This window comes from Tasmannia lanceolata, unplaced genomic scaffold (genome assembly GCF_043159265.1).
Source record: "Tasmannia lanceolata isolate RefF3 unplaced genomic scaffold, GAP_Taslan_0.1 ptg000012l, whole genome shotgun sequence".
NCBI classification, from domain to species: Eukaryota; Viridiplantae; Streptophyta; class Magnoliopsida; order Canellales; family Winteraceae; genus Tasmannia; species Tasmannia lanceolata.
The window spans coordinates 19171363-19197979 of NW_027518689.1; the positions used below are offsets into that span (position 1 = coordinate 19171363).

A 26617-nucleotide genomic window follows, 5' to 3' on the forward strand; every position below is an offset into this window, starting at 1 on the left:
TAATGAGACCTTCTTAGAATGCCTGACCACGTAAATCTAACAAGTTATGGTAAGACCCATCATCTATGTTGAACCCTTGATTGGCCCCATTTGGTATTCGTGATCAATCAACATAGATTCGCCAAAATGCAGCCCACATCCCATGTGAAATGCATTAACCTTTCTGGATGGTTGATCTAGATTTGCCAAGATGGGACCACTTCTTACATCAAATGCAGCAATTTGGACGTAAATAGGAGTAAAAAATGAGGTGGAATGGTCCAGTAGGGCGCGACCCCATTGTAATAAAATGTGGCGGGCCCACTATGTAATAGTGGGTCCAACCCTTGACTTATCTGAACCGTCTACAGGCCATGATTTGGATCTCTCATGACCTAAAAACCTAAGCCAATCATCCTCTTCTAACATCGAATAATGTGTATTTTTTAATTTTTTTTTAAGAGATTGCCAAAACCTACATATATTATTTGATGCTTCAATTAATTGCATGATTGGATTGATTTTTTAAGCGGGAGCATATCTAAGAGAGGCCTCCGAGATTAAAGGCTTGGATGAATCTAGTGTGGGGCCCCATAAGTTGGGGCCCAAACAAAATTCGTCATTCTTTCAGGCCCTATAGACTCCCAAGTTTCTCTTTTTAAAAACGTTCAACGGCTACATGAAATCGGTTTGAAAAAGTCTATACTGAGACCTGAAACTTCTCAACTTCAGTTGAATTAACACGTTGGCAAATTTGCTACCATTCAAAGTGGCGTTGAGGGGGAAGAAGAGAATGATGTAAATTCATCAATTAGACAAGGAAGATAAAAGGACAATTCCGAAAATGTGGGGTTGGAAAAAAACAGATCCTTTTAAAGATAGTAGAGGTGGTGGGTTCCTTGGTCCAAGGCTGTTAGTTTGTTTGCCTGGGCAGGTGGGGCCCACAGGGTGTGTATTGTGCTATTCCCCTCTCTCCTATCTCTTCCCCTTGGTGTTTTCTTCTTCTCCTTCTCCTTCTCCTTCTCCTGGTTTGGTGGTCTTGGTCGTGGTCGTAATATTATTAGTGTTGCGAGTGAATTACTTTCATCTTACGAGGTGATAGAGGAGGAGGAGGAAGAAGAAAGAAAGAAGAATTCAACACGAACAACACAAAGATTGAACTTAGGGGTGCAACTCGGGTCATTTTTTTGGAAATTGGGGTTTAGCTTTTACATTTTACCGGAAAATTGTGTCAGGCTCAGGCTCATTTTAATACATTTTTAGCAAATTGCACCCCTAAACAAAATGATCAACCACAGTAGCCCTTACAATTCAGAAGATCAGGTGCAAAATGCCACCGTAGTTGGCATAGACAAGGATAAGAATAGCCAATTCGCGGTGAGATGGGCGGTGGACCACCTTCTCCTTAACAACCCGCACTTAATCCTTGTCCATGTCAAGAACAAAAATTCCATGCCCCGTAGGTACCCTCTCTCTTTCTTTGTCTGCCATCAATGTAACGCTATAACAATTATCGTTGTCATAGTTTTCTTCCATCATTCTTTTCGTTGTTGGTTTTGCAGAGGGCTACTCCATGGCCGAAGCTGGCACGGCCTCCCCAATGGATGCCGAGATTCAACAGCTTTTCCTCCCCTTCCGTGGCTTTTGTGCCCGAAAAGGGGTACGTTTCTTCTTGAGGGGTTCTAAACTGAAGGGTGTTCTTCCAAAAAAGGGATGAAAGGTTGTAATACACCAAGGTGCATTATCATGCACCTCGGTGTTTTACAACCAATGGGGGCGCCTTTCATCCCTTTTTTTATTTTCTTGGAAGGGCTCCCTTCAGGTTAGAAAAACTCGTCTTATAATATGTGGATTTCCTCATTCATTTATGAGAATGATAGACGGGAGGTCGCCCTTCCAGAAAACCCATTACAAGGGTGCCCATAGCAAGGAAGTGTATTTATTAGGAGGACAACAAAAGTATTGAAATGACGTTGACAACTATAACCATAAAACCATAGATGCACTTTGCTTATAAGGACCGAGAGGAGCGACCTTTTTACAAGGGCGCCCATAAGTCTATCACTCCTTTGCATCCATAGCATACACAACATAGCATACACAAAACAATGATAGAAAGATGAACCACACTATAAATTACCCAGAGATTGTGTCTTTATTGCATGGACAATTCTCCACATGGAGCAATGTTGTTTATTGCTACAGGCATATTTACAAAATTCTCCAAATAATTGAAAAAATCATCAAAAACCCAATTTTGCCCCACTAAAAATATTCCAAATAATTAAAAAAGTCTAGAGTTCTTTGAATAAACAGCAACCTTTTAATTTAATTCAAAATTTCCAAATTAAACATGGATTTGCGGAAAAATTGTCTCATAGTCATTATAAATTTCCCAAGAAACTCAAAATTAATGAAGAAGAAATTGTAGTCAAAACTGAAGTCACATCCAAACATAATGCCTAATCGTGTTTTTTTTGTACCTGTATAGAAAACGGAGTATATACAATATAAGAACTATAATGGAAAAACACTTACCCTTCTTCTCATTTTTTTTAACCCTCCGAAACATTCCCCCACTCTTTTAAAAAATTGTCTCGCCCGAATTCATTCTTCCCAGTTCCGAGCTTTGCAATTATGACTACAGGATTTAATTGAGAATAAGCTAGTTCATGCCGAGAGTCTTCTTATCAGTTTTGTTCTCGCAATCGGTTTTAAAAGACCTAAGCAAACTGGGCCTAAATGTAATTTTGAATCCAATAATCAGTTTTGGAGTAAAAAATCAGTTATCAAAATCCAAAACAAACCGGGCCTAAATGTAATTTTGAATCCAATAATCAGTTTTGGAGTAAAAAATCAGTTATCAAAATCCAAAACAAACCGGGCCTAAACGTAATTTTGAACCCAATAATCAGGTTTGGACCCAAAATCTGTTAAAATGCAAAACAACAGTGCCTTTGATATGTTAGGGTTTTCTCTAAGGCCTAAGGCCCTGTTCGTTTTGGATTTTGAGTCCAAAACTCATTATTAAACTCTAAATTAAACGCAATTTTGAGTCCAATAATCAGTTTTGGACTCAAAATCGATTTTCAAAATCCAAAATGAATAGGGCTAGGGTTTAGACATCTAGATACTGGATTTTGAAATTTGATTTTGAGTCCAATACTTATTATTGGACTCAGAAAACTTACTATTGGACTCAAAACTAAACGTAAATGAGTCCAATATTCACTTTTGGACTTGCAATCGGCTATCAAAATAGAAAACTGGCCTAATTTTTAGTCCAAAAATTAGTTTATGACTCAAAATCGGTTATCAAAATCCAAAACAAAGAGGGCCTTAGTCGTGTTAGGGTTATTCTCTAAGACCACGTTTGTTTTGAATTTCGAGAATGGATTCTGAGTCCAAAACTGATTATTTTGGAGTCAAAATCAATTCTTAAAATCTAAAATGATAAGGGCAACCTAAATGTTTCAGCATTGGCCCCGTTTGTTTTGGATTTTGAGTCCAAAATGATTAATGGGCTCCAAATTAAATGTGATTTTGAGTCCAATAATCAGTTTTAAACTCACAATCAATTCTCAAAATCTATAACAAATAGAGCCTTAGGGATGGATAAGGCATGGTTTCAAATTTCAGTTTTGGAATGCTTTTCGGTCCTCACCAAAACTGATATTTTCGCCGACATCTAACGAAATCAAATAAAGTAATATTTTATCAAACAGAAAATTTCGTCTGAAATTACTGAAATTTCTGCCGGAATTTTGGTAATTTTGGCTGCAATTTTGGGAAATATTAAATAACACAAAAAATCCAGATTTTTTGTGATATTCCGTAAATTTCTGAAAGAAATTTCGGTCGAAATTTTGTAACTTTTCAAGTTTACCCAATTTCGGTTTTGGTCTCGACTGAAACTAGAAATTTCAAATTTCGGTTGAAATTTAAAACCTTGATATATCCAAGGGTGGTAGATTTGCTAAAATGTGACTACAGGTACAAGCGAAGGAGGTCGTTCTTGAAGATACAGACATTTCGAAAGCCCTAGTTGATTATATCAATGCCAACTACATCAACAACATCGTCGTTGGTGCCTCCAATAGGAATGCAATTACCAGGTAACTCCATTTGATCTCCCCCCGCCCTCTCTCCCTCTCTCTCTCTCTCTCTCTCTCTCTCTCTCATAGTTACTAAAACTCCGTTTTTTTTGGCAAACCACTAAAACTCTGTTTTTTCAAATTGCGTTTTAATGGTTTGCCATTTAATGGTCCCTTTAAACTTTTACATTAAAAAACTTCTTTTTGGAAAAAAATTTAAACACGTTTAGAACGCATTTTCTGCCAACTTTACCCCCACTATATTTTGTACAGGGCAATGATATTTTCACCCCCTGCAGTACACATTCGCCCCCTTGTAACGTGATTTGATGTCAAAAAGCGTTAAAGTTGCCCACTGTTCACGTTATAAGGGGGCAGTATGCGTATTGCGGAAAAGGGGGGGGGGGGGGGGGGGGGTCAAGGTGGCAAACGTGTCGTGCCGGGCCGGGCAGGGAACGGCATGGCACGGAAGGGTTCACGGGCCGTGCCGGCCGTGTAATTTTTTTATTTTGAATTAAAATTTTTCTCAGAACTCCATGGGATCCACGGAGTTCCGAGAATTTTTTTTTTGAAACAGAACATTTCTCAGAACTCCGTGGAATCCTCACAGAATTCCGAGAATTTTTTTTTTTTTGAAACAGAACATTTCTCAGAACTTTGTGGGGATTACCACGGAGTTCCGAGAAGTGTTATCGGAATTCCGTGGATTACCATGGAGTTCCGAGAAATGTTCTGTTTAAAAGAAAAACTCTTTTTTTTTTTTCAAATTTTGTGAACAATTTTCTTGGTCCCCTTTTGTCAAGTTTTGTTTACAATTCTCTTGGTCCCCCTTTTGTAATTTCATTTGCAATTACTTTACAATAATAATTTAGAAACAAAGATCGATTGCGTTCGGAATATTTATCCAGGAACCCAGGCAACACCTTTAAATTTTATTAATATCAAATATTATAACAAGAAAAGAGGAGGTGAGGAGGACATAGAACCTTGCCTCTAACCCACCAACATTAAAGGAAAGAAAAGAGAAAAAATAAATGCAACTTTGAAATTACAACAACTTCTAAATTAAAAGTCGTCAGCAATCTTCAGATGATTAGTTTGAGCCTTCCAGTCCTTGTATCCTAGCATCTGCATCAAGCCAGTCCTTCAAGCATACACATACCTCCAATGTTTTTTATGACATTTTGGTTCTTTTGTCTTCTAAAACCCTATTACTTGCATTAAAAGCGAACTCCGATGCTACTGTAGACACCGGGGGGTTAGTAGATCACGTGCCATGACGGATAGTACTGGATATGTTTTCTCATTTGCTTTCCATCACGGCAAAATTTTAAAAGTTTCCCATTCTTCGGGATTGATATAATGTTCACTTTCCAAATACATGATAACTCATTGCAAGATACTTCACCAACACTACTAGGTTTTGCTATTTTTAGGCTTGTTAAATTAAAAATTGGATTATTTTTAGGCCTCAAGCTCGTAGAAGAACTGGGTCTTCTTTGTCCATGTTCCACCTTATATATATGATACACAGACCTTAATAATGATTTAATTTCATTTATATTATTCCCTGAATCTTCAGGATCATCACCGAGGTTGTTATTGCACTCTTCTAACTAGACTTCTAAACTTTGTAACTTAAACCTAGGGTCCATTACTGTACTGAATGAATATAAAAGTGGAATTTCATTAAATTATTTTTTAAATTTAGCCTCCATGACTTCAATTATTTGTTCATGTCTTTCAGTTCTATATTCTTAAAGTAAGCGTGATGTTATATAAGTTACTCATAATTATGTTTGAGGTTGGTTTGTAAACAACAGAAAAAACATTAGTTGTAGTATAAAAAACTTCAAAAAAACTCATGAAACCCTCACAAGTGTTCCAATCTGGAAGACCTACAGTGTAACTGAGAGATTGAGGTATATTTTCATTACCAAATGATTGAATTAAATTTTTATATGGGAGGCAATGTTTCAACATTAAATAAGTTGAATTCCACATATGTCTAACATCTAATTTGAATTTAAAAAATTCTTTTCCATAGCTGTTGCATAATTTTGCAAATTCTTGTCTTCTAGACATTGGAGAATTGATAAATGTAATATAAGTTTTAATATTTTCTATTTGTGGGTCAATAAAAGCTAAACCATCTTGCATAGCCAAATTTAAAATATGGCATGCACATCTAATATAAAAATTTTTTTCACTTAAAATAGGTTTCAATTCAGTTTTTAATAACTCTACTGCGGAAGTATTATTATTAGCATTATCTAAAGTTATAGAACAAATTTTTTTTGTAATATTATATTCACGAGCAGTATTTAAAATATGTGTTGATATAACATTTCCAGTATGTAGGTAATCAATAAGACTAAATCTAATAATTCTTTTTTCTAAAAGCCAATTAGAGTTGATATAGTGTGCGGTTACAGAAATATATGAATAACCCTTTTTGGTACTCCAAATATCGAAAGTAAGTGCACTTTTTCCATTAAATCCTTCAAGATATGAAATCAGTTGTTGTTTACGTTCATTAAAAAGTTTACAACTGTCTGATTTTAGAGTGTTTCTAGGTACCATTTTAAAAGTAGGATTTAAAGCTTGTTTAGCATATTTTTCAAAACGTTTATTTTCTCCAAAAACAAATGGTTGTTCGGAGTGTATAACGTATGCGGCTAGTTCTCTTTTTTTATTATCATGAGAGTAGGAAAATGTTCCTATTGAACTAGACGTATGACTTAGTTGGGTTTGCTTAGGGTCTAACGGGCCATGCTTATTACCACAAGCGTCGGCATGCCTTTTTAAGTGGCCCGTTCCACCTGAAACATTACAACTAAGATCAATTTTACAATGTTTACAAATTGCCCTAACTTCTACTTTCCCATCGGGACTTCTTATCTCTTCACGAGTGAAGGTAGACCAAACAGTTGAAGTTCTACCCTTTTTAACTTTAGAGCGAGAAGGAGCTTGGCTCCCACTAGCACTAAGGTTGGGTTCATTTTCGACTTCAAATTCAATCTCGTCTTCACTCCACTGACCTCCAAAACAAGCTTCCATTAACTCATCATTGCCCATGACTTGGTTGTTGTCATAGCAGATGTTGTGGGCAGAAAAGTTCTTCCGAATCGGCCATTAAGAGAGGTTTAAAAAAAATTAGTGAAAGGAGAATTAGAATTAAATATTTAAATGGGTACCAATCTCAATCTATTTGAGCAAAATCTCGCCCTCTTGTTGATCGCCAATCCCCACTCTCTTGATGAGTAGTTAGTGCTACTAACTAGAGAGAGAAGTAGATTGGAGAGAGAGGGAGAAGTTGATTGGGAGAGAGAGAGAGGGAGAACTTGAATAGGGAGAGAGAAGTTAATTGGAGAGTTTAGATAATAGAGAGAGTGAGCTTTGGTGAGAAATGAAGGGGGTGGAAAGTTGTATTGATAGGATTGTGTGAGTTATTTTTTGACTTCCCAAAATACTCCCCAAAACTAGTTGTTGGGGGGGTTAATTTGGTAAAAGAGATGAAATGACTTAAATATGCACAAAAAAGAGTTGTTAGGGAGGGTATTTAGGGAAGGTAAAATATTTAACCAATAAAAATCTAAAATACCCCCCAAAACTAGTTGTTGGGGCCTGAGAATGGTTAATTTGGTGAAAGACATGAAATGACTTAAATATCTACAAAAAAGAGTTGTTGGGGAGGGTATTTAGGGAAGGTAAAAGATATAAATTCAAAATACCCCAAAACTAGTTGTTGGGCGGGGGTAATTTGGTAAAAAGTAACTTCCCAAAATACCCCCTAAAAAGAGTTGTTGGGGAGGGGGGTATTTTCATGATTTTATGAAAATATATGTTTTTGACGAAAATACCCCCAAAACTAGACGTTTGAAATAATTTTTGGGGGGTATTTTCGGGTTTTAAAAAAAAAACATTTTCTGAAGGGGGGAACCGGGCCGTGCCGCCCAACCAAGCCCGGCACGGCCCCCGACTTCGCGCCGTGCTGGCACGGCACGTGTCACTGTAGCTATCCGTGCGGCCCGTTGGGGGGCGGGTGAAAATATCATCGCCCGTTGTAAATTACATAATTTTAAACGATTTCTATTGTAGAGGGATGCTAAGCTCACAGGAGCCCTTGCATAAACCAGCTATAAGTGCTCCTCTATTGGATCCACGTCATTTGCTTCTACAGTTATCAATGCCATTATAAATGAACTCATGACACGTGGATCCAATGGAGGAGCCCTTGTAGCCGGTTTATGCAAGGGCTCATGTGAGTTCATCATCCCTCTTTTTTGTATTTGCATTGTTTTACTACGTTTTTTTTAACCATTGCCATATTAAACTAGACTCCCCACACTCCACCCCCCTCTCTGCCGAATCATGTTTTGCTATCTACGCTCTCTCTCTCTCTCTCTCTCTCACAGATTCTTACGGTGATTGTTCTTTGTTGTCATTATTCCCTCCATGCAGAAAATTCAGGAACCCTGATGTTCCGAGTGGCTTAGCGAAATCTACACCGGACTTCTGCGCACTGTATGTCATAGCAAAAGGAAAGGTGATGGCAGCTCGATCAGCAAATCGGCCTCCACCTGTCCAGAGGCAACTTCCTACTCCTGGCCTTCCTCCTAATGTCGATCCTGACGATGCTGTCAGGTAAGTCTCATGAGATAAACTTAAGGGCACCCTTCCAAAAACCAGCTACTTGGGCGCCCCCATTGGTCCATGTCAAGAAAATGCATTTGTAAATGCACTTTGTTGAGATCTAACAATGGGGGAGCCCTTGTAGATGGGTTTTTTTTTTATAATTTATAAACGCGAATATTTCCTTTGGCATTTGTTTTCTTTTTCATGAAAAATATTTATTAGAAACTTTTTTTCCATGGAACATTTTTTATTGGAATTTTTTTCCTTTGAATTTTTTTAACACATGCATAGCATGGGTGAGGCCCACCATTTTATATTCCTCATGTTTTGATGGAATGGGGCCACTATCTCCACACAAATCATGCATAAGGCAGGGCTTACAATTTTACACCTTTTTTATGGGGTGGGGCCACCATTTTACACCTCCGGTTTTGAAAGGTGGATGCCACCATCTCCACTAAAACCCATGCCTATAGGATGGGTCCCGCCATTTTGAACCTAGTGTTTCGATGTGGTGGGGAATAACATTTTACCCATCATATTTTTGACGTAGTGGATCCCACTTTTACACCTCATGTTTTGATGGGGTGGGCCACCATCTCCATTCAACCGTGCATAGGATATGGCTCGGGTAAAATTTTACACGGGAAATGATATATTTGTCCCCTTTTTCTTTCTTGGGCCACTCCTTGTAGTGTAAAAGCAGCAGTCGTAAATACACTAGAGGTGGTTTTCGGGGAACAAAAGGGGGTGAATATATAGCTTGCCCTAATTTTCATGGAGTGGGGCCCATCATTTCACATCTCATGTTTTGATTGGTGTGTCCCACCATCTCCAGCCAAACCCAAGCATACTGTGAGCCTACCATTTTGCACTTCATGTTTTGATGGGGTGGGCCCACCATTTTGCAGTTCCTTGAGGGGAAGTGATATATTCCCCCCTTATCCCTTATCCCTGGCCTCTCTCTCTATATACTAGTAAAATGATACGACATATAATAGGGTGCATGGATTTCATGGCTAGAGATTTTTGTATTCATTGTTCAATATTTTGTGTGGAAAACAGAACCCCTTTTGCTAGGGCAGGTATGAGAAGTCCAGCTCCAGCTTATTTAGCTGAAAGAAGGTCTTTTGAGAGAGCACCGGATTACATGAGGACCCCTGGAAGGGAGGTGAGACCTCTCTCCACAGCAAAGACTGTCCCTCCCAGCATGTTAACCGACTATGTAGATGGTTCCATACGCCCCCCTCGCCTCTCCAACTCTCGCGAATCCTTCTCTGAGGGCTTAGACTTCCTTGGAAAACAAGGCTTTCAATCTACTGACTTGGGCGCCGAAGGTGTCGAATTCTCCACAATCTCCACCGATAGCCCTCGTGCCTCTTTCACGTCGGCTTCTGTAAGCACTCCTCATCAACATTACTTGCTCCTTAACTCTCTCTCTCTCTCTCTCTTAATAAGAAATCAATCCATCATTTAAAGCCTTGTTTTGACCAATGACACTCTTCTCTTTATGTTACATTTTTCTACTTAATTGCTAAAGGCCCTCTTTAGATAATGAATGCAATAATAAAAAGGGAACTGATATCAGCACAACCATGTTTCAATAATTTCACTAGCTCAGCTTGTCTTTTCTTTCTTAATTGGCTTGTGAGAGCTTTTTGGGAACTGTAATAACCTTTTGACTGTTCTTAAAATAATACAAGACAAGAAGATTTGGTGCAATTATTAAAACATGGTTGAGTTGATATCATTTCTCTAAAAATATGACCTAATTGCAAATAAGGTGATTTTATGTTGACTTTATTTGCAAATTGAACCTCAGGGCCTCGTTTTGGAAGACATCAGGGATTTTATCAAAATAAGTCTTTGCTTTATTTAGATTGATATCATCATAAACTGAAGGTCCGAGTCGGCCGACTAAATAAAAAGGAATTTTATCAAAATAAGTTGTTGCTTTATTTGCAAAAAGAGTCTTCTAGGTTGACAATTTGCAAATATAGTCATCACATTTTAGGAAAATTTTCAAATTAGGTTATGCCATCAATCTGAGACCAAAATACCCACCGTGGATTGTTTTTTACTCATAAAAGGACCAAATTGTCCATATACGTGAAAAGATAAAAATTACCTTGTAAAAAAACTTAAATTCCCATGACAAATAATAATATGTTTGGAATGAATGGTGTGGGAATAACATATCTGTATACATAATAGCATTCTCGGCCCATATTATTTATGGGTGTAAAATAATGGGCCCACCCCATCAAAACATGAGGTGTAAAATGGGGGGCCCACCCTATACATGGGATCGGCTGTAGACCGTACGTGGTAACTGCCTCGTCAAAACATGAGGCAAAATGGTGGGCCCCAACCAATGCATGGGTTTGAGTTCAGTTGTTGGGACCCACCCTATCAAAATATTTTATTGAGCATCACGGGTATTTTGGTCTTTTTACTTGGTAATTTTCACCTTTTTAACTATAAGGACATTTTGGGTTTTTCATGAGTAAAAGACAATCCACTGAGGGTATTTTGGTCACAAATTGATAGCATGACCTGATTTGCAAAATTCACTCAAATGTGACTTTGACTCTATTTGCAAATTTTCATACTAGAAGATTCTTTATGCAAATAAAGCAAAGTAGAAGACTTCTTTTGCAAAAACCCCAAATAAAAATTGAATAGGGCCTAAAGGGTGCTGTGTACAAGTCCCTAGCTAAAAGCTCTCCACACAAAGTGTTTACTAAATTGAGGAGTGCCATTATTTTGAAAACAATGACTATAAATGTAATTTCCTCGTCAAAATCACATTTTGATTGTAAAACTAGCTACAATCTTCACTTCGATCCAATGCAGAGAGACTTGGAAGCTGAAATGAGAAGGCTAAAGTTGGAGTTGAAGCAGACCATGGACATGTACAGCACAGCTTGCAAAGAAGCACTCTCAGCAAAACAAAAGGTAAAAGTATAATTATTCAATGCTTCTTTGCTACATTGTTTTCATTTTATTAATTAATATCACCCATTAGAGAACACGACAACTATATAATGACTTGCACTGTTTGTTAATTGAACTTAGGCTCAAGAACTTCATCAATGGAAGATGGTGGAAGCCCGTAAATTTGAGGAAGCAAGGCTTTCAGAAGAGGCCGCCATTGCCATGGCTGAGTTGGAGAAGGCCAAGTGCAAAGCTGCCATTGAAGCAGCTGAAGCAGCACAGAGGATCGCCGAGATAGAAGCGATGAAGAGAAAGAACGCAGAGATAAAGGCTACTCTTGAGGCTGCAGAGAAGAAGAAAGCCTTGGATGCTTTGGCAAATACTGATGTTCGATACAGAAAGTACACTATAGAAGAGATTGAAGTTGCAACTGATTTCTTCAGCGAAGCATTGAAAATCGGGGAAGGTGGATATGGGCCTGTTTATAGAGCTTCTTTGGATCATACTCCGGTAGCAATTAAGGTTTTAAGACCAGATGCAGCCCAGGGCAGGAAGCAATTCCAACAAGAGGTAAGGAGTTGATGTATAGTGGCAATAATAGTAATAATAAGAAAATGTTGGGTGCATTCATACCAGCACATATATACTCGATCATCCCATAATAAGGAAATGTAGGGTGCAATGATACCGGCACAAATATACTGGATCCCATCAAAATTCCGAAGTTAAGCATGCTTGGGCAAGAGTAGTAGTTGGATGGGTGACCTCCTTAGAAGTCCTCATGTTGCTCCACTCTCTTTTATCATCCAAAAATAAAAATAAAAATAAAGGAATGGCAACGCAATTTCGCAGAAAGCCATTTCACAACTCTTCTTTTGGAGGGGAGGAGAGCCACCTCATACCTAATTTGTCTTATTAATTTATTTAATATGAGGTGGGACTTCTCTGGTGAGAAAGAGGGGCTGCAAAATTGCCATTGTGAAATTGAGAGGGGGGTGGCCTGACATGTGACATTTTGGCAGGGTATGATTGCACCCAACATTTTCTTATCATGAATGAAGACAACAGCTTTTGTCTCCATTCATGAGGTGGGGGGTCTGACATGTGACAGACCAGCCGCTAAATGCCTTTTGCGATGGACGCTAGCAATTCCCTTCCTAATGGGGATTTGCTAGGGTCTCTCGCAAAAGGCATTTCCTAGCTGGTCTGTTGCATGTCAGACCAGCCACTTCATGAATGAAGGCAACAACTTTGTCTCCATTCACGAGGTGGGTGGTCTGATCTGACATGTGACAGACCAGTCGCTAAATGCCTTTTGCGATGGACGCTAGCAATTCCCTTCCTAATAATAATAAGACAAAGCCTAAGCATCTTGGGATATTTCTACCCTTTTCCCCAAATGTCACTAGTGACGCCTCTCCAAAAGTAACGGCCGGAAGGTAAGTCCATCACGATGTGCTGCTATTCATAGTTGGGTCATGAAAAGGTGCTTAGACTTTCTTATTTGGTCAGTTTGGTAGAATCACTTTCTTAGGAAAGAACATGAAAAGTAAAAAATGTTACGGTTTTCATGACCACAAGTCCAGTTATCTATCAAATAATCCAACTGGACAACATTTTTTATGAATTCTTTGATTAATTAAGCAATTTGATGATAAAAATCAATCAAAAACCCAATTTCCACATTCTTTCCTGGGACTCAAATCGACCCATTGAGATTGACAATAATTAAAAAAAAAAAATGAAAATGACATTTTCACCCCCTTCTCAGCATTTCTACTCCTTTTGTTTTTCTTTTTCTTGAAATTAAAGTCATTCTCTAGAAGAGGTCAACAAAAGTATGAGAAAATGGTGGTGAAGGATTGAAAATATGATTTCTTATTTATAAGGTAATTGACATTTCCACCCTTTTACTTCTCTTTTCCTAAAAATGAATAGCTCCTGCATTTCCGAGACTTTATTTCAAAAATTCTTGCATTTGTTATATTAAATATGAATTTCTCAAATAATTCATCAATTCCCCATATGTTATTTGTGAATATCCAACGGGCCGGGATTCAAAATTATTGAATAAATACATCGTAAAGAAAAATGAACTCATATCCCGGTCTATAAAAAACATGCAAGGATGATGTTAATGTTAATGTGTGTGCAGGTAGAGGTACTGAGCTGCATTCGACATCCGAACATGGTTCTATTGCTGGGCGCTTGCCCAGAATATGGTTGCTTGGTATACGAGTACATGGACAGTGGAAGCTTAGAAGACAGATTGTTTCGTCGAGGGAACACTCCTCCCATTCCATGGCACATTCGCTTCAAGATCGCTGCCGAGATTGCAACAGGCCTACTATTCCTCCACCAGGCCAAGCCCGAGCCCCTGGTGCACCGCGACCTAAAGCCAGGAAACATCTTAGTAGACCGAAATTACACTAGCAAGATAAGCGATGTGGGTCTAGCAAGGCTCGTGCCCCCATCGGTGGCCGATAACGTGACCCAATATCGCATGACATCCACGGCGGGAACATTTTGTTACATTGATCCTGAGTACCAACAGACGGGGATGCTTGGGATCAAATCGGACATCTACTCTCTAGGCATAATGTTGCTTCAAATCGTAACCGCCAAGCCTCCGATGGGGCTAACCCACCACGTTGAGAGGGCTATCGACAAAGGTACATTGGTTCCTCCTAAAGATTTCATTTCAATTGCAATTTGGTTATTCAAAGTGTACGATGATCTCTGTTAAGCATCGATGGCTGGATGGTTAAAGCGACTAACTTATAATCATAGTTTTAATTTTCGACCGAAATCTGATTTCGGATTTCGGTGGAGACTGACACCGAAATGGCCTTTCCCCTAAACGGTCATTTATTTCGGCCGAAATTTCGGTCAAAATTTCGTTTTTGCCTGAAATTTAAACCAAAAAACATTTTGTTTTATTATTATTTTAATCTTTTACCGAAATTTCGACCGAAATTACCTAAATTTTGGTAATTTCGGCCGAAATTTAATATTAAATAAAATACCCTTTTCTTTGTGGTACCGGATTTCAACCAAAATTTCGAAATTCCAGGGGTCCGAAACCGGTACTGAAACCGAAATTTTAAACCATGTTTATAATTGGCAAATTCGTAGGTTCAATTCCTGCTTGAGCACGCTAATGAGAACATTCAATAAGTCTATTGGAATTGGCTCCGTATCAATGGATTTTCATCATCCATATATAACGAATTGGTGAAGCAACCAATTACTGCAAAGGATTAAGCTGATGGAGACAGAATTATTTAATCTTTTATATTTTAACACCCCCACCCACCCCCTCCCACACGTGTGGCCCCTCCTTTTTAGGGTTGGCCACATGTGGATTTTTAATACCAAGGAGTTTTGAACCAAGGCAACGCTCTGATACCATGTGAAACAACCCATTACTCCAAAAGTTTAAGTTGTTGGAGATGGCGTTATTTAATCTTTTGTACTTTAACAGGTACCTTTGCTGATATGCTTGACCAATCGGTCTCGGACTGGCCGGTGCAAGAGGCACTAGGGTATGCTAAGATGGCACTCAAGTGTGCAGAGCTAAGGAGGAAAGATAGGCCCGACCTTGCAACTGTTATTTTGCCTGAGCTCAATCGGCTGCGAAAACTTGGAGGCAAAAATTCATATGAAGATAGCAGCAGCAACATGAATGCTAGTTACACAAGTAGTGGTAACAACTATGGCAACTCCGGGGCACCCCCACAACGTTCGCAGCCAAATTTTGGGCAGCGCATAAATACTGGGAGCAACGGATTGCCACACACACCGTTACGTAGCCGCTCACCTCTAGGTGGTCAAGTAAGTCATCTCTCTGTACCTCTCTATCAAGCCTTGTTTAGGGTTTCCTAAGAAAGCTAAACCATTGAGTTTTGTTGGCTCTTATGATTGAGATCTTGTTCGGCGTAGGATCAGCACCATTTGAGCTGGCCCGTGATGGCCTACAAGATCAACGGTTCCAATTACACATGCAATTTCATGTGCGGCCCCCAAGTGATTGATCTAATCTTATGTATATGTAGAAGGAAGCCCTCAACGTTTAGCCCTAACTAGTGTTGGAAACAAACTTCTGACAGTTAGAGCTATATAGTCATTTCTCCAAAATTAATCATCAAAACTCATCTATGAAAATGTATAAATAAAAAGAAAATGGTCACAAATCAAGGTCATGATTATAATTTTGCACTTTAAAAAGGGAATCTCATAAATGAGCAGTGTGAGATTGATAAAAAAAATTATATCTAATAACGGCCCACTTGTGTGTGAGAAGAAAATTGGAAGCAAAAAAGCGATAAAAGGAAGCTAGTTCCCTCCAAGATTTTTCACAATTTCAACATAAAGTTTATTAAACTTTCTAGAGGAAGTCTAGACTCACAGGATCCCTTGCAGAAAAGGCAGCAAAGGGCTACCCTATTGGTCAAACCCCATTTAGAAAATTAATATCATAAATGTCTTTAGTGGGATTTACAGGTAAAGGTGGCTTGTAGACTGATATTCAATTAACTTCAATATATTTTCGAGTATATAAAAGTTCTTAGCAAATTATATTTTGAAAGAACTTTGAGTAGTAGCATATAACATATTGCACCCAAATTGTATTCTATCGAGGTAGCCTTGTCTGGCATTGATCTTGGTCTCATGAGTCTACTTCAATATGCAAGCACTATATACATCCGAGATAAAGGCAGAGGGAGTTCTGTGCTCTCTTAGAAGGGAAATATACTTTCATTGAATCCTTGTATTTTCTCATTGAACCTACTTTTTGCGATCTCAACTCATGTTGGTCACATTCCTATTGCTTATTCTACATCAGAATACTTAACTCCACCCATCTTGATATTTTATTCATTATTTTAATAATCTACAACATCTCTTAACGACTGAAATACACTTTAAAAGAGAGAAAAATACAGAAACAATCGCAAGAAGCTACAATTCTCCTAAAAAATAATAAAAATGATTGGAGTACATATGTCCTGACCTTTTGAACCATGGATTGTATTTGGTTGTTGTAGCCATCCAATTGTTAATGATACACCGATATAGCATTATCATAATATTTTTAATTTGACATAACCATTTCAGGGTAGTCTTATGAAGCTAATTTTCAATATGCAATTATATAAATTCGACCTAGTTTCATGATTAGTAACAAACACAATATGAGAAACATGGATTGGAGCTTCTTGTTATTAGTCCTTTTTGTAACATGTTGAGACTTAGTTAAAAAAATAATCTGTTTACGAACTTTGAAAGCAAGTGAACACAAAATCATCAACGAAAACAAAAAACATGATCACCTAAAATATTTTCATGACCATCTTGGTCGTGAAAAAAAAAAAAAACGTGATCACCTTTATTTCATATTTCTATGGAATTATTTGTAATCATGTTTATGTTCTTATGTTTAAATTAGGAAATGATGACGACCAGTCCCAAAGCAATGGTAGGCAGCCCAAAAGAAATGGCGAATAGCCCAAGAGGAATGACAAGCAGTCCCAAAGAAGCACCTCCTCAATGGAGATCGACGACAGAAGAGGGTGCCATGAGGTTCCCAAGAGCCATGCCAAGAAGAATGGTTCCCTATGATGTAACTAAAGAGTAAGTAAGGACGGGAGAGATGCATGTTGAGGGAAGAGGAAATGCTGTATTTTTTTGTTTTTTCAAACCTACTCCCATTTTGAGTCAAGAGATAGATAAATGGACACATCCTATTGCACTGATCGGGAGACTTAGGTGGTTGAATTGAAAGGGAGCTAGAGTATTTAATGTAATTTGGCTCTTTTTTCTCCATTTTTTTTTTCTAGTAGTATATATGAGAGAGGTTTGCAAATCAATTCATTTCACCCATGCCCATTAGTTCAAATGATGGGACCATAAATTGATCATTAGAAACCATAGGGGGCACATGTATCCACTAATGTAAGCGCCCTAGTTGGAACAATGATGCACCGTTGCCCTTGTTTGGAAAGGAAAAATGTATCTAAAATTTCCTACTAATTTTTACACACGAAAAAGATAAAACTAAACCAACCTTATTTAATTTTTACTTAGAGGGACCTTCAATTTATGATTATATCTCTCTCTGAATTACCCATAATCATATCATTTCCCTTTGAACCGTGGAAAGGAAATTTTCCCAAGAAAAAAATCTCCACCAGAAATGTTTTTCTTGAAAATCCAAACAAATACGGACTATTTGCAAAGAAGAAATAATATAATGAAGTTGATTAATCCCAATGTGGCAAAGAAATGAAACTTGGAATGCTCAAATAATAATAATGATGAACTAGAAGGCATCCAAAAACCTTTTTCAGGCATGGACAAGCTATATAGGGTCATTAATGGGCTTAGTCCACAATTTAAAAATCTCACCACTGCAATCTTGGTGAAACAAATGTTGTAGGCAAGGAAAATTAATATCCAAATTATGGATTTAGTTTTCTCTTTGCATGGATTGCAGGAAAAATATTTCTTACGGAAAAATTTTCCTAGGAAGTTTTCAAATCTCCATGATAAGAAAAGGGGTTTTTAAATCTCCATGATAAGAAAAGGGAAATCATATTCCCCCCCCCCCCCCCCCCCCCCCCCCCCCCCAACGGTTTATGTGAGAATGGTTCACTGCTTGAGGATAAATTCACCCCCTTTAACATTTTTCTTTGCCTTTAAAACGTAACGAATAAGGTTAAAGGGGGGGATTTTATCTGTCAGAGGCGAGGGGGAAATATTATCCCCCTAAGAAAATGGTGTAGTTATATTTCTTATTTGGAGGGATATCAGTGTAAATTAAAGTTCCATCTAACTAAAACTTGAACTTATGTGGCTCAATTTGCTTTTCTCATTCTAAATCAAACTATATAAAAGCAAGAAAATTTGGAGAAGTTTTCTTTTGCAAACTCCTCGAAAATATTCCTACAATCCAAACCGGTTCTTAATGGCAAAGGAAGTAGGAAATGGAGAAATTTCTCAAATAATTCATGTGAATTAATTATGTGAGAATTAGAAGAGTCACCACTTAGAAGTAGGATCTAGGGCCATAATTGACTTTGATTTGACTGATCTATTCTTATGGAAAAGAACACGATCTAGTTATGAGGTTGGAAGGTGTTAGGTAGCAACTTCACCCAATTATAAACCAGTTTCTACTAAGATATTATAACTTTTGAGTATATATATAATCAAACTTAGTCTAATTTAAGCAAGGCTAATTTTTATTTCTAAACATTCCTAAGCATTAAATACTACTATATAGAGTGAGAAATCAATATAACAAACATGATAATAAGATGAGAAATAAGATAGCTTTAGATTAAACAAAAAACTATCATCTCTGATTTGCTCTAATGAATTTTGTCAAAGATTTCTAGATATAACCAAATCGATCTGATTGAAATTTCTTGAATGCCTTACCTTTTTTTTTAAATTTTAATAATTTTGCTTGATTTATTTTTTTTGAAATAGGTAAGCTGGGGTTAGGCGGACCCCGACCAGATATATTAAGAAAGATCAATAAAGATACTACAAGAAAACAGAAAAGCAAGCCCCTCGCACATCAGAAGAAGGGCAAACAAACTATCAAAAGGGAGCCAAAGGCCACCCAACAAAACGGCAAAGACAAACAAAGGAGAACAACCTAACCGCTTCAGCAAAATGAAAACAACAGCCACAACACTGCCAAAATTCGAACAGCTACCACAAAAACAAACAGCACCAGAGCTAACAGCAGACCCAAAAACACCAGCACCAAAAGCAGACCCCAATTCATGATCAGCCTCCCGGAATGAGCCCACGAAATGGGGACCTTATTCCAGTAGAGGGGATCGGGGATATGGATGGCGGCTTAAGGAGGGAAGCAGCTGACTTTCCCTTTTTATTCTTCTGCTCTGAACTAAATTCCAAGGACCTTCAGACGATGGGGACGATAAAGAGAGAGAAAGGTCCGGAGGCTTGGTCTGCTTTGTAGATGTCTCGGGGATATCAGAGCCAATGACTGAGAATTTATTTCTAGATAAGGCACTATTGGTAGAAGGGGTTTCAGGATGATCCAAGCTGATCCTATTATGAGCAATTGGAGAATCAGAACTTAGCTGAACAGCTTTATCACTATTCTTAGTGATTGGCCTCCATTCCTTTCTGTTTTGAACAGCAAACGAGATGGGCTGAGAGAGAAGGGGAGGAGGCATTTGGTTCTTAGGGCATCCTTCAGAAGAATGACTAAAATCAAGACAGGTTTTGCAAGGTTTGGGCTTCCATTCATATTCTACAACCTGAGTTTCATCTCCAGTAGGAGTTTGGATGTGGACAACATCAGGAAGGGGGCTTTCAGCAGTTATTTCGACACAAACTCTAGCAAATTGTAATCTTGAGGCCTCAGCAGTGTGAGAATCCATGTATAAAGGTTTGCCAATGATGCTAGATAGCTTTCCAATACCTGTAGGAGTCCAGAATTTCAGGTGCAATGCAGGAAATTTAATCCAAATTGGGATAGTTGAAAGTTTCAGCTTCTCCAAAGAACAGCCTGGAAACCATTTCTGCAGGATGAGAGCACGGCCCCCAAAGGTGGTGGGGTATTCCAGGACTTTAGTGCAGTCCTCTTCCAGGTTGAACTTGAACAAGAAAAAGCTATTAGGGAGAGCAATTAGATCAAAGTCCCCTTTCAGCTGCCAGATTCTCAATAAGTGATTTTTAAGAGCAGAGAAGTAGGGCCTCCGACCAAGAAAATAACCCAGAAGACAGTTTTCCCATTTAGACTTGGCTTCAATAAAATCACCCTCCTTGAAAGCTGCCTTTATTATGCCATCTTCAGAAGTTACCGGGTTGAAAAAAGGGACAAAAGTATCAACTGCTTTGGTTCGACTCTTTCCAAACACTTCCTTCCATTTGCCCTCTGAAATTGAGGAGATGGAAGGAGCTGGTCTAGAAGAAATGAAACAGGGAGCAGAATCCATGGATCCATTAGCTCGAGCAGGGAGAGATCCAGAAGGATTATGGGAGCTGCTGGGAGGACAGTTGGCCAGCATCTGACAGGAGCCAATTGCAATTTGATTGATAGAGGGGGATGGGAGACGAAAGGTACAAGGGGTAGGACCAGCTGGGAGAGGCCAGCAGTCGCTACACTTGAGATCAGGGGGAGAAGCTTTTTTCTCAAGAGGAGGACTAGAAAGGAGCGGTTCAGAAGGAGACCCCAATACCGAGGCATTTATCCTCATAGTATTAGCAAATCCCATCTGAATCTCTACACCTTTTCCATCAGAATGGTTGTCATGTCCAGCAGTTTCACTCAGAGAGCAGGGGTTGCCAAGAGAGAACTCAGCTTCACAAGGTTGGACTTCCGAAGAGAAGGACGGATCCGATTCAGATAAGAGTAATGCTTCCTTCTGAGATTGCAACTTTGAGCTAAGAAGGGAGTATATATCTTCTTCACCCTCAATATGGATTTGAGGTTGGGCCTTTGGTTTTCTTCTCCCATTCTTTCTCTTTTTGGATGATGAAGAAGCTTTCGAAGTAGGAGAGCTGAGCTCCTTTTCTATAAGCTTGAGATATCGCATCTTCTCTGGAACTGATAGCCGAATGCTATTAAAGCCTTCATCATCACGGAGAGCGCGGAGGTCCAGCAAAGTCTTATTCGGATTAGGAATCAGGTCGATCTTGTGCTTGACCAGATCAGAGAAAGAAAGAGGTTCGATCTCAGAATCGCTTGCAGCAGAATTTTTGATAGCATTGATGCCAGGAGACCAGAAGTTTAGACGCCCAAATGGATGGGGAGGAATATCCTCATCAGAGCCATCATGAGAAGAGTCCAGGCCCTCCATTTGACCTTAAGAAAAACAGAGGCGCAAATCTCTCTCACTCTCCAAAATGGACGATCTCCCTCCACCCGATGAGACCGAAATCCTGAGACGACTCAGCGAATCCACCGATCTCGGTCGGTGCAGATGCGATTCAAAAACCCTCCGATCTCATCTCTCTCTCTCTCTCTCTGCAACGAAGAAAGAAGCCGGAAAAAAGTGGCCGGATCTGTACCACCGTCAGACTTTTCTGCTTCTGTCTGTTTATATCCAAGCAAGATCTGGGGGCGGACGGCCGTTGAAGAGGATGAAGAGGCGAGTGACAGCCGATCTATACTATTTCCTTACTTTTCCGGCGATCGGAGACGGATCCACCGTTGACTCGACGGTCCGTTCCGATCTAACATCCGATCGTTCCTCGGGAAGCACGCGTGCCTTCCCCCGCCCTCCTCCCTCTTCTCGCCCACCTCCTTCCCTCACCTGCTCACCTGGCAGATCTCTTTCCGGATCGTCGATCCTGACGCCGGCGATTCCTCTGTCGTCTCCCTCGATATAGTGGAAGAGGACGTGACAAGGTCCAGATCCGTCTTCTCTAACCCTTTTCTTCACAGCCGCCCTCCTTGCCGGAGGCCTTTACTGGTTCGTCTGTACTCCTAATGGGCGTCTCGAGGACAAATCCCAAATCCTTTGAACTCGAAATCCAACCTTCTACTGATCAGATTTCATTGGAGGTTGTGGCGAGATGATGACCGGATCTAGTAAGGGTTGCCGGAGGTTGAAGACGATGGTGGCTGCCTGGAGTGTTGTCGGGGTCACGGGGATCTCACCGGAGAAGACACCCAACCTTCTCTCTATGTGTGAAGAGAAGCAAAACCCTAGCCCAAAGTCCTTTTTCTTCTTCTCCTTTCTCAGATCTGAAATCTGTGGGGGTGAAATGGGGATGGAGGAATATGGGATTGGCGAGGTCAGATTCGGTAGGCGGAGACCAGCAAAGGCAGATCCGGTGGTCAGATTCCCCTCCTCCACAGAGATGCTCTTTCTCCTCCACTGCACATGATATGCACCCTTTTAATTGACGGCCCAGTTGTAATTTCAGGTACTCGATCTACCCTTTCTTTGAGGCCTCACACCTAACACCAAAACCGGCTCCTCCTCCTCCTCCTCCTCCTCCACTGGCTCCTCCTCCTCTGTTTCACCCCTTTTAATTGTCCATCTGTCTTTTACAGATAGCTAATAATAGGGGCAATTGTCTACAGGGGCCCGCCTTTTCCTCGTACATAGAACTCTTCCTAAATTTCTGTTATTTTTGCTTGATTTATGACATCGATTTTAAATTAGATATAGCACTACGAGCACTTTGAATTAAAGAAGAATAAATTAAATAAAACTAAGAAAATTCAAATGGTTTAAATCTAATGATATGAATTCAAACCAAATGTTCCAAGAAAAAAGATCTATGAATTGAAGAAACTGGAAATGAAAAATACATCAATTCTTGATTGGAGATCTATGAAATGGTGAATCTTAATTAAAATTAAAATTCCTTTAATTCATGAAGTAGATCGAAGGGTTGAAGAATATTAGATCTATTAATTTCTTAGAAAAATTAAATCAATATTGATGAAAAATTCTAATTCCTTTGAATTTTCAAAATTGAACTACATCTAGAAACTCAATTTTATAGATTCAAACCAAAACTCAGGGGGCTTTCATAACGAAATGATCTAATTGAATTGAAAGATACAAAATAATAATAAGACTACTGATCTATTTGTCAGGATTCCAAGTATTTTTCAGACTTATGACAGAAATGGAGAAACTCGTCTGGTTTCGGCATGCCGGTTCTGGCCTACTCTGATTGAACGACCATAACTCACTCAATTCAACTCGGAATTAAGTGAAACTGGTACTGAATCGAGCGGCGTGAAGTCTAGTTTTTAATGAAAAAACAGCACTGAAAAATTCCAAGCATTTTGAGAGTTATGAAAAAATGATGAAACTCGACTGTTTTCGGCGTGTTAATTTTTGGCCTACTCTGATTGAAAGACCATAACTCACTCAATTCAACTTGAAATTCAGTTAAGTTTTTTGCCTATTCTGTCATAACTCTCAAAATACTTGAAATATTTCAGTGCCGTTTCTATCGTTAGAAACTAGACTTCGAGACGATTGATTTGGTACCAATTTCACTGAATTCCGAGTTGAATTGAGTGATTTATGGTCGTTCAATTAGAGTAGGCGAGAAATCAGCACGCCGAAAATGGACAAATTTCACCATTTCTGTCATAACTTCCAAAATACTTGGAATTACTCGCTGCGTTTCTTTCGTTAGAAACTAGACTTTGATCCGCTTGATTTAGTATCAATTTCACTGAATTCCGAGTTTAATTGAGTGAATTATGGTTGGTCGTTCAATCAGAACAGGCTAGAAATCCGCACGCCGAAAACAGTCGAGTTTCCCCATTTCTATCACAACTCTCAAAATACTTGAAAATTTTTGGTGCCGTTTCTTCCGTTAGAAACTAGACTTTGAGATGCTCGATTCAGTTCCAATTTCACTGAATTCCGAGTTGAATTGAGTAAGTTATGGTCATTCAATCAGAGTAGGTCAAAAATCAGCACGCCGAAAACAGTCGAGTTTTACCATTTCTATCATAACTCTCAAAATACTTGAAATTTTTCGGTGATACACAAAATTGATTCTTAGAGATAGGTACTTACTAGTGAATTTTATGGAATGCAAGTATTAATTCTTCACTTTATTGCAATTTGAGGAAGTTAGTTTTGTTCTCTAAGGCACCTTACACCTCCTACTTAACATCTGGTATGAAGACATACCAAAATTGGCATATTGTTGAGTGCATTGTTAGGGTCCACATAATAAGCTTTATATATAAAGTTCTAAAAGATCACCTCCAAACTTGTAATTATATGAGGGATATGATTCTCTTCGTAGGTAATGTCGATTTCAAATGGGCGTAAAACAAATAATACACCAAGTTTTCTACTTAAAACGGATGTAAAATTACACCCATTTTACCTCTAAGAAACAAAGCCATAGTAACCTGCTTAGCATATAAATATGAAAGTCTGTGAAGGGTCATACAATAGAGCCTATTAAAATATTTGGAACTCCTTGGGACCATGATTGAAAGCACCACTTTAGGGGATGTAATCTTCAATTCCCTATCACAATCCTTTGATGGTTTTGGTGAGTATTACAAAAAACAAAGTAAAATTTTGTACTCTAGGAGTTACAGGATAGACTAAAAGAATTTGAATGTCCCAAAGAAGAAGGGTCTTGATATAGTTTGTGCATCTAAGTTTATTAGCAAGAAATTTTTGAAAGAAGACTTTTTGGGTCCAAAATTATCATCTTCCAATATGTGAATAATGCAGAAAAAGATCAAAAGAAATCCATAGAACAAGAGGAAGTGCTAATTAGTGTAAGAAGTATGGTCAATTCAAAGGCGGATCTTTGATCAGAAACACTTTCATCCAAGATCAACCTAGATTGGTGGAGAAAAAAAAGGGAAAGTGAAGGATTTTTCAATCAGAGCAAAGAAAATAGATGATTAAATTTTATAATTGACTCAACAAAGTGCTTAGAAAAATAAATTACTAATGCATGAAAGATAACTACATACCAATAAATCTCGTCGCGGTAAAAATCATCATCCAATGAGAAGCTGACATGTGGCACTTAGAGACTCAAAGGCGGTTTGGGTAAAAGAGTGATTTACTGGTGTCACGACCCCACCTGAAGGCGCGACAGGCGCTTCATGCTCTCAAGGTAAACTTAACAAGCATGTAAGACTTTTGTAGTCCAATGAAAAATTATCCGGAATAATTCTTAGTAGTAACCAGAGCAACTACAGTCCATACATACATAGATAATGTTACTAACCGTCAAGTCTCATTCCAAGCCTAGTATAAAAGCTGAGTCAATACAATTCATCACAATAGTTCTAAACCAAAATACTCACTCTAAAGAATGTAAGTCAAAATAAACTAAAATCCTCCTAGTGTTAGACTACCCGACCACCCTTCCAATGCCCTGCGTAACTCGAGTCTCAAGATTTGAAAAATGTAAAACCACAGGTGAGCTTGGCACTTAGAAAATAATAAAGTGCTAATCTAGTGGTGTCTCAGGATGCAAACAGAATAGAAGGGTAAAACAAGTTGTCAAAAATAAAGCCGAAGTAGACTTATTGGTACAAACTTTTATCAACAGATAGATCAGAATTAAGATCAGCATAAATACACCCCAAAACCAATAATCAAGGCTAGGCACAAGCATAATCGCAAAATCCTCATGTGCATCAAGATCAGTAAAAGCCAAAGTAGATAGTTATGATGGGGCACAAATCAGAATGTCAGAAATCATCGTTTGCACCACAATCAATAAAAATCAGGGCAGAATTACACATATACATTCACTAAATCACATAATCTCATGGGTACATGCTTGAACTACATCACAGAATCCACAAAGGCACCTATGTACAAATCGACACGCTGTAGATCAATAGCGGTCATCGGGGTAGGAGCTTGTTCCTACACAATACAAGTAGACAGGGCCAACATTTAACCCCATTGGTGGGATCCAAATTTCCAACAGTTATTTCCCATTGGCGGGGTTCACATCAAATCATAGCCTCCATGAGAAGTGCCCGAACATCAAATACAGTGACGATCACAAAGGTATACACAACCCGTCGACTAGCAATTGTCGAAAAACATACACTGAAGCTCGCAAGAAAATATTGGGTGCTACGAAACATATTCCTAAATACTTTCATGATAGATTATCAAAGTTCTCAAAAGATGCAATTTCACATAACTAAAAATCCGATAGCATAGAGGTTAGAAATAGTTCAACGGAGCATGAAAACACGAACGATGAAATACCAAAGCGTGCTAGACTCAAATTTTATCAACGAAGCATGAAATACCCTAATTCCTCAAGGTCACCACAAGTAGATTTTGGTGTCAAAACACTAAGGCAATATAGTATTACTTTCCTTGAACAGAAACCCAAAGGTCTTCAGAACCTAAGCACCAATCACCTATCAATGAAATCATCCCAAGATAAAAAAGGATTAGTTCGCACGAGGCCCAAAGCACCAACATGAGAACCATGTGAAA

The 26617-nt window shown here is 38.7% G+C and overlaps 1 protein-coding gene and 1 pseudogene across 2 annotated transcripts; both read left to right on the forward strand.

Moving 5' to 3' along the window:
* Positions 1 to 874: 874 nt before the first annotated feature.
* On the forward strand, positions 875 to 17518 carry LOC143887682 (U-box domain-containing protein 35-like). Of its 2 annotated transcripts, none has more exons than XM_077391811.1 (10): positions 875 to 1438; positions 1542 to 1639; positions 3973 to 4094; positions 8538 to 8720; positions 9777 to 10107; positions 11568 to 11669; positions 11790 to 12218; positions 13804 to 14320; positions 15133 to 15482; positions 17098 to 17518. In XM_077391811.1, exons 1-10 carry the CDS (start codon positions 1264 to 1266, stop codon positions 17284 to 17286), a joined length of 2496 nt encoding a protein of 831 aa, XP_077247926.1. In that variant the 5' UTR covers positions 875 to 1263; the 3' UTR covers positions 17287 to 17518. The 2 variants fall into 2 exon arrangements, with proteins under 2 accessions (XP_077247926.1, XP_077247927.1); XM_077391812.1 differs by having other exon boundaries at positions 1263 to 1442.
* LOC143889084 (5S ribosomal RNA) lies at positions 12323 to 12441 on the forward strand (annotated as a pseudogene).
* Positions 17519 to 26617: the final 9099 nt, after the last annotated feature.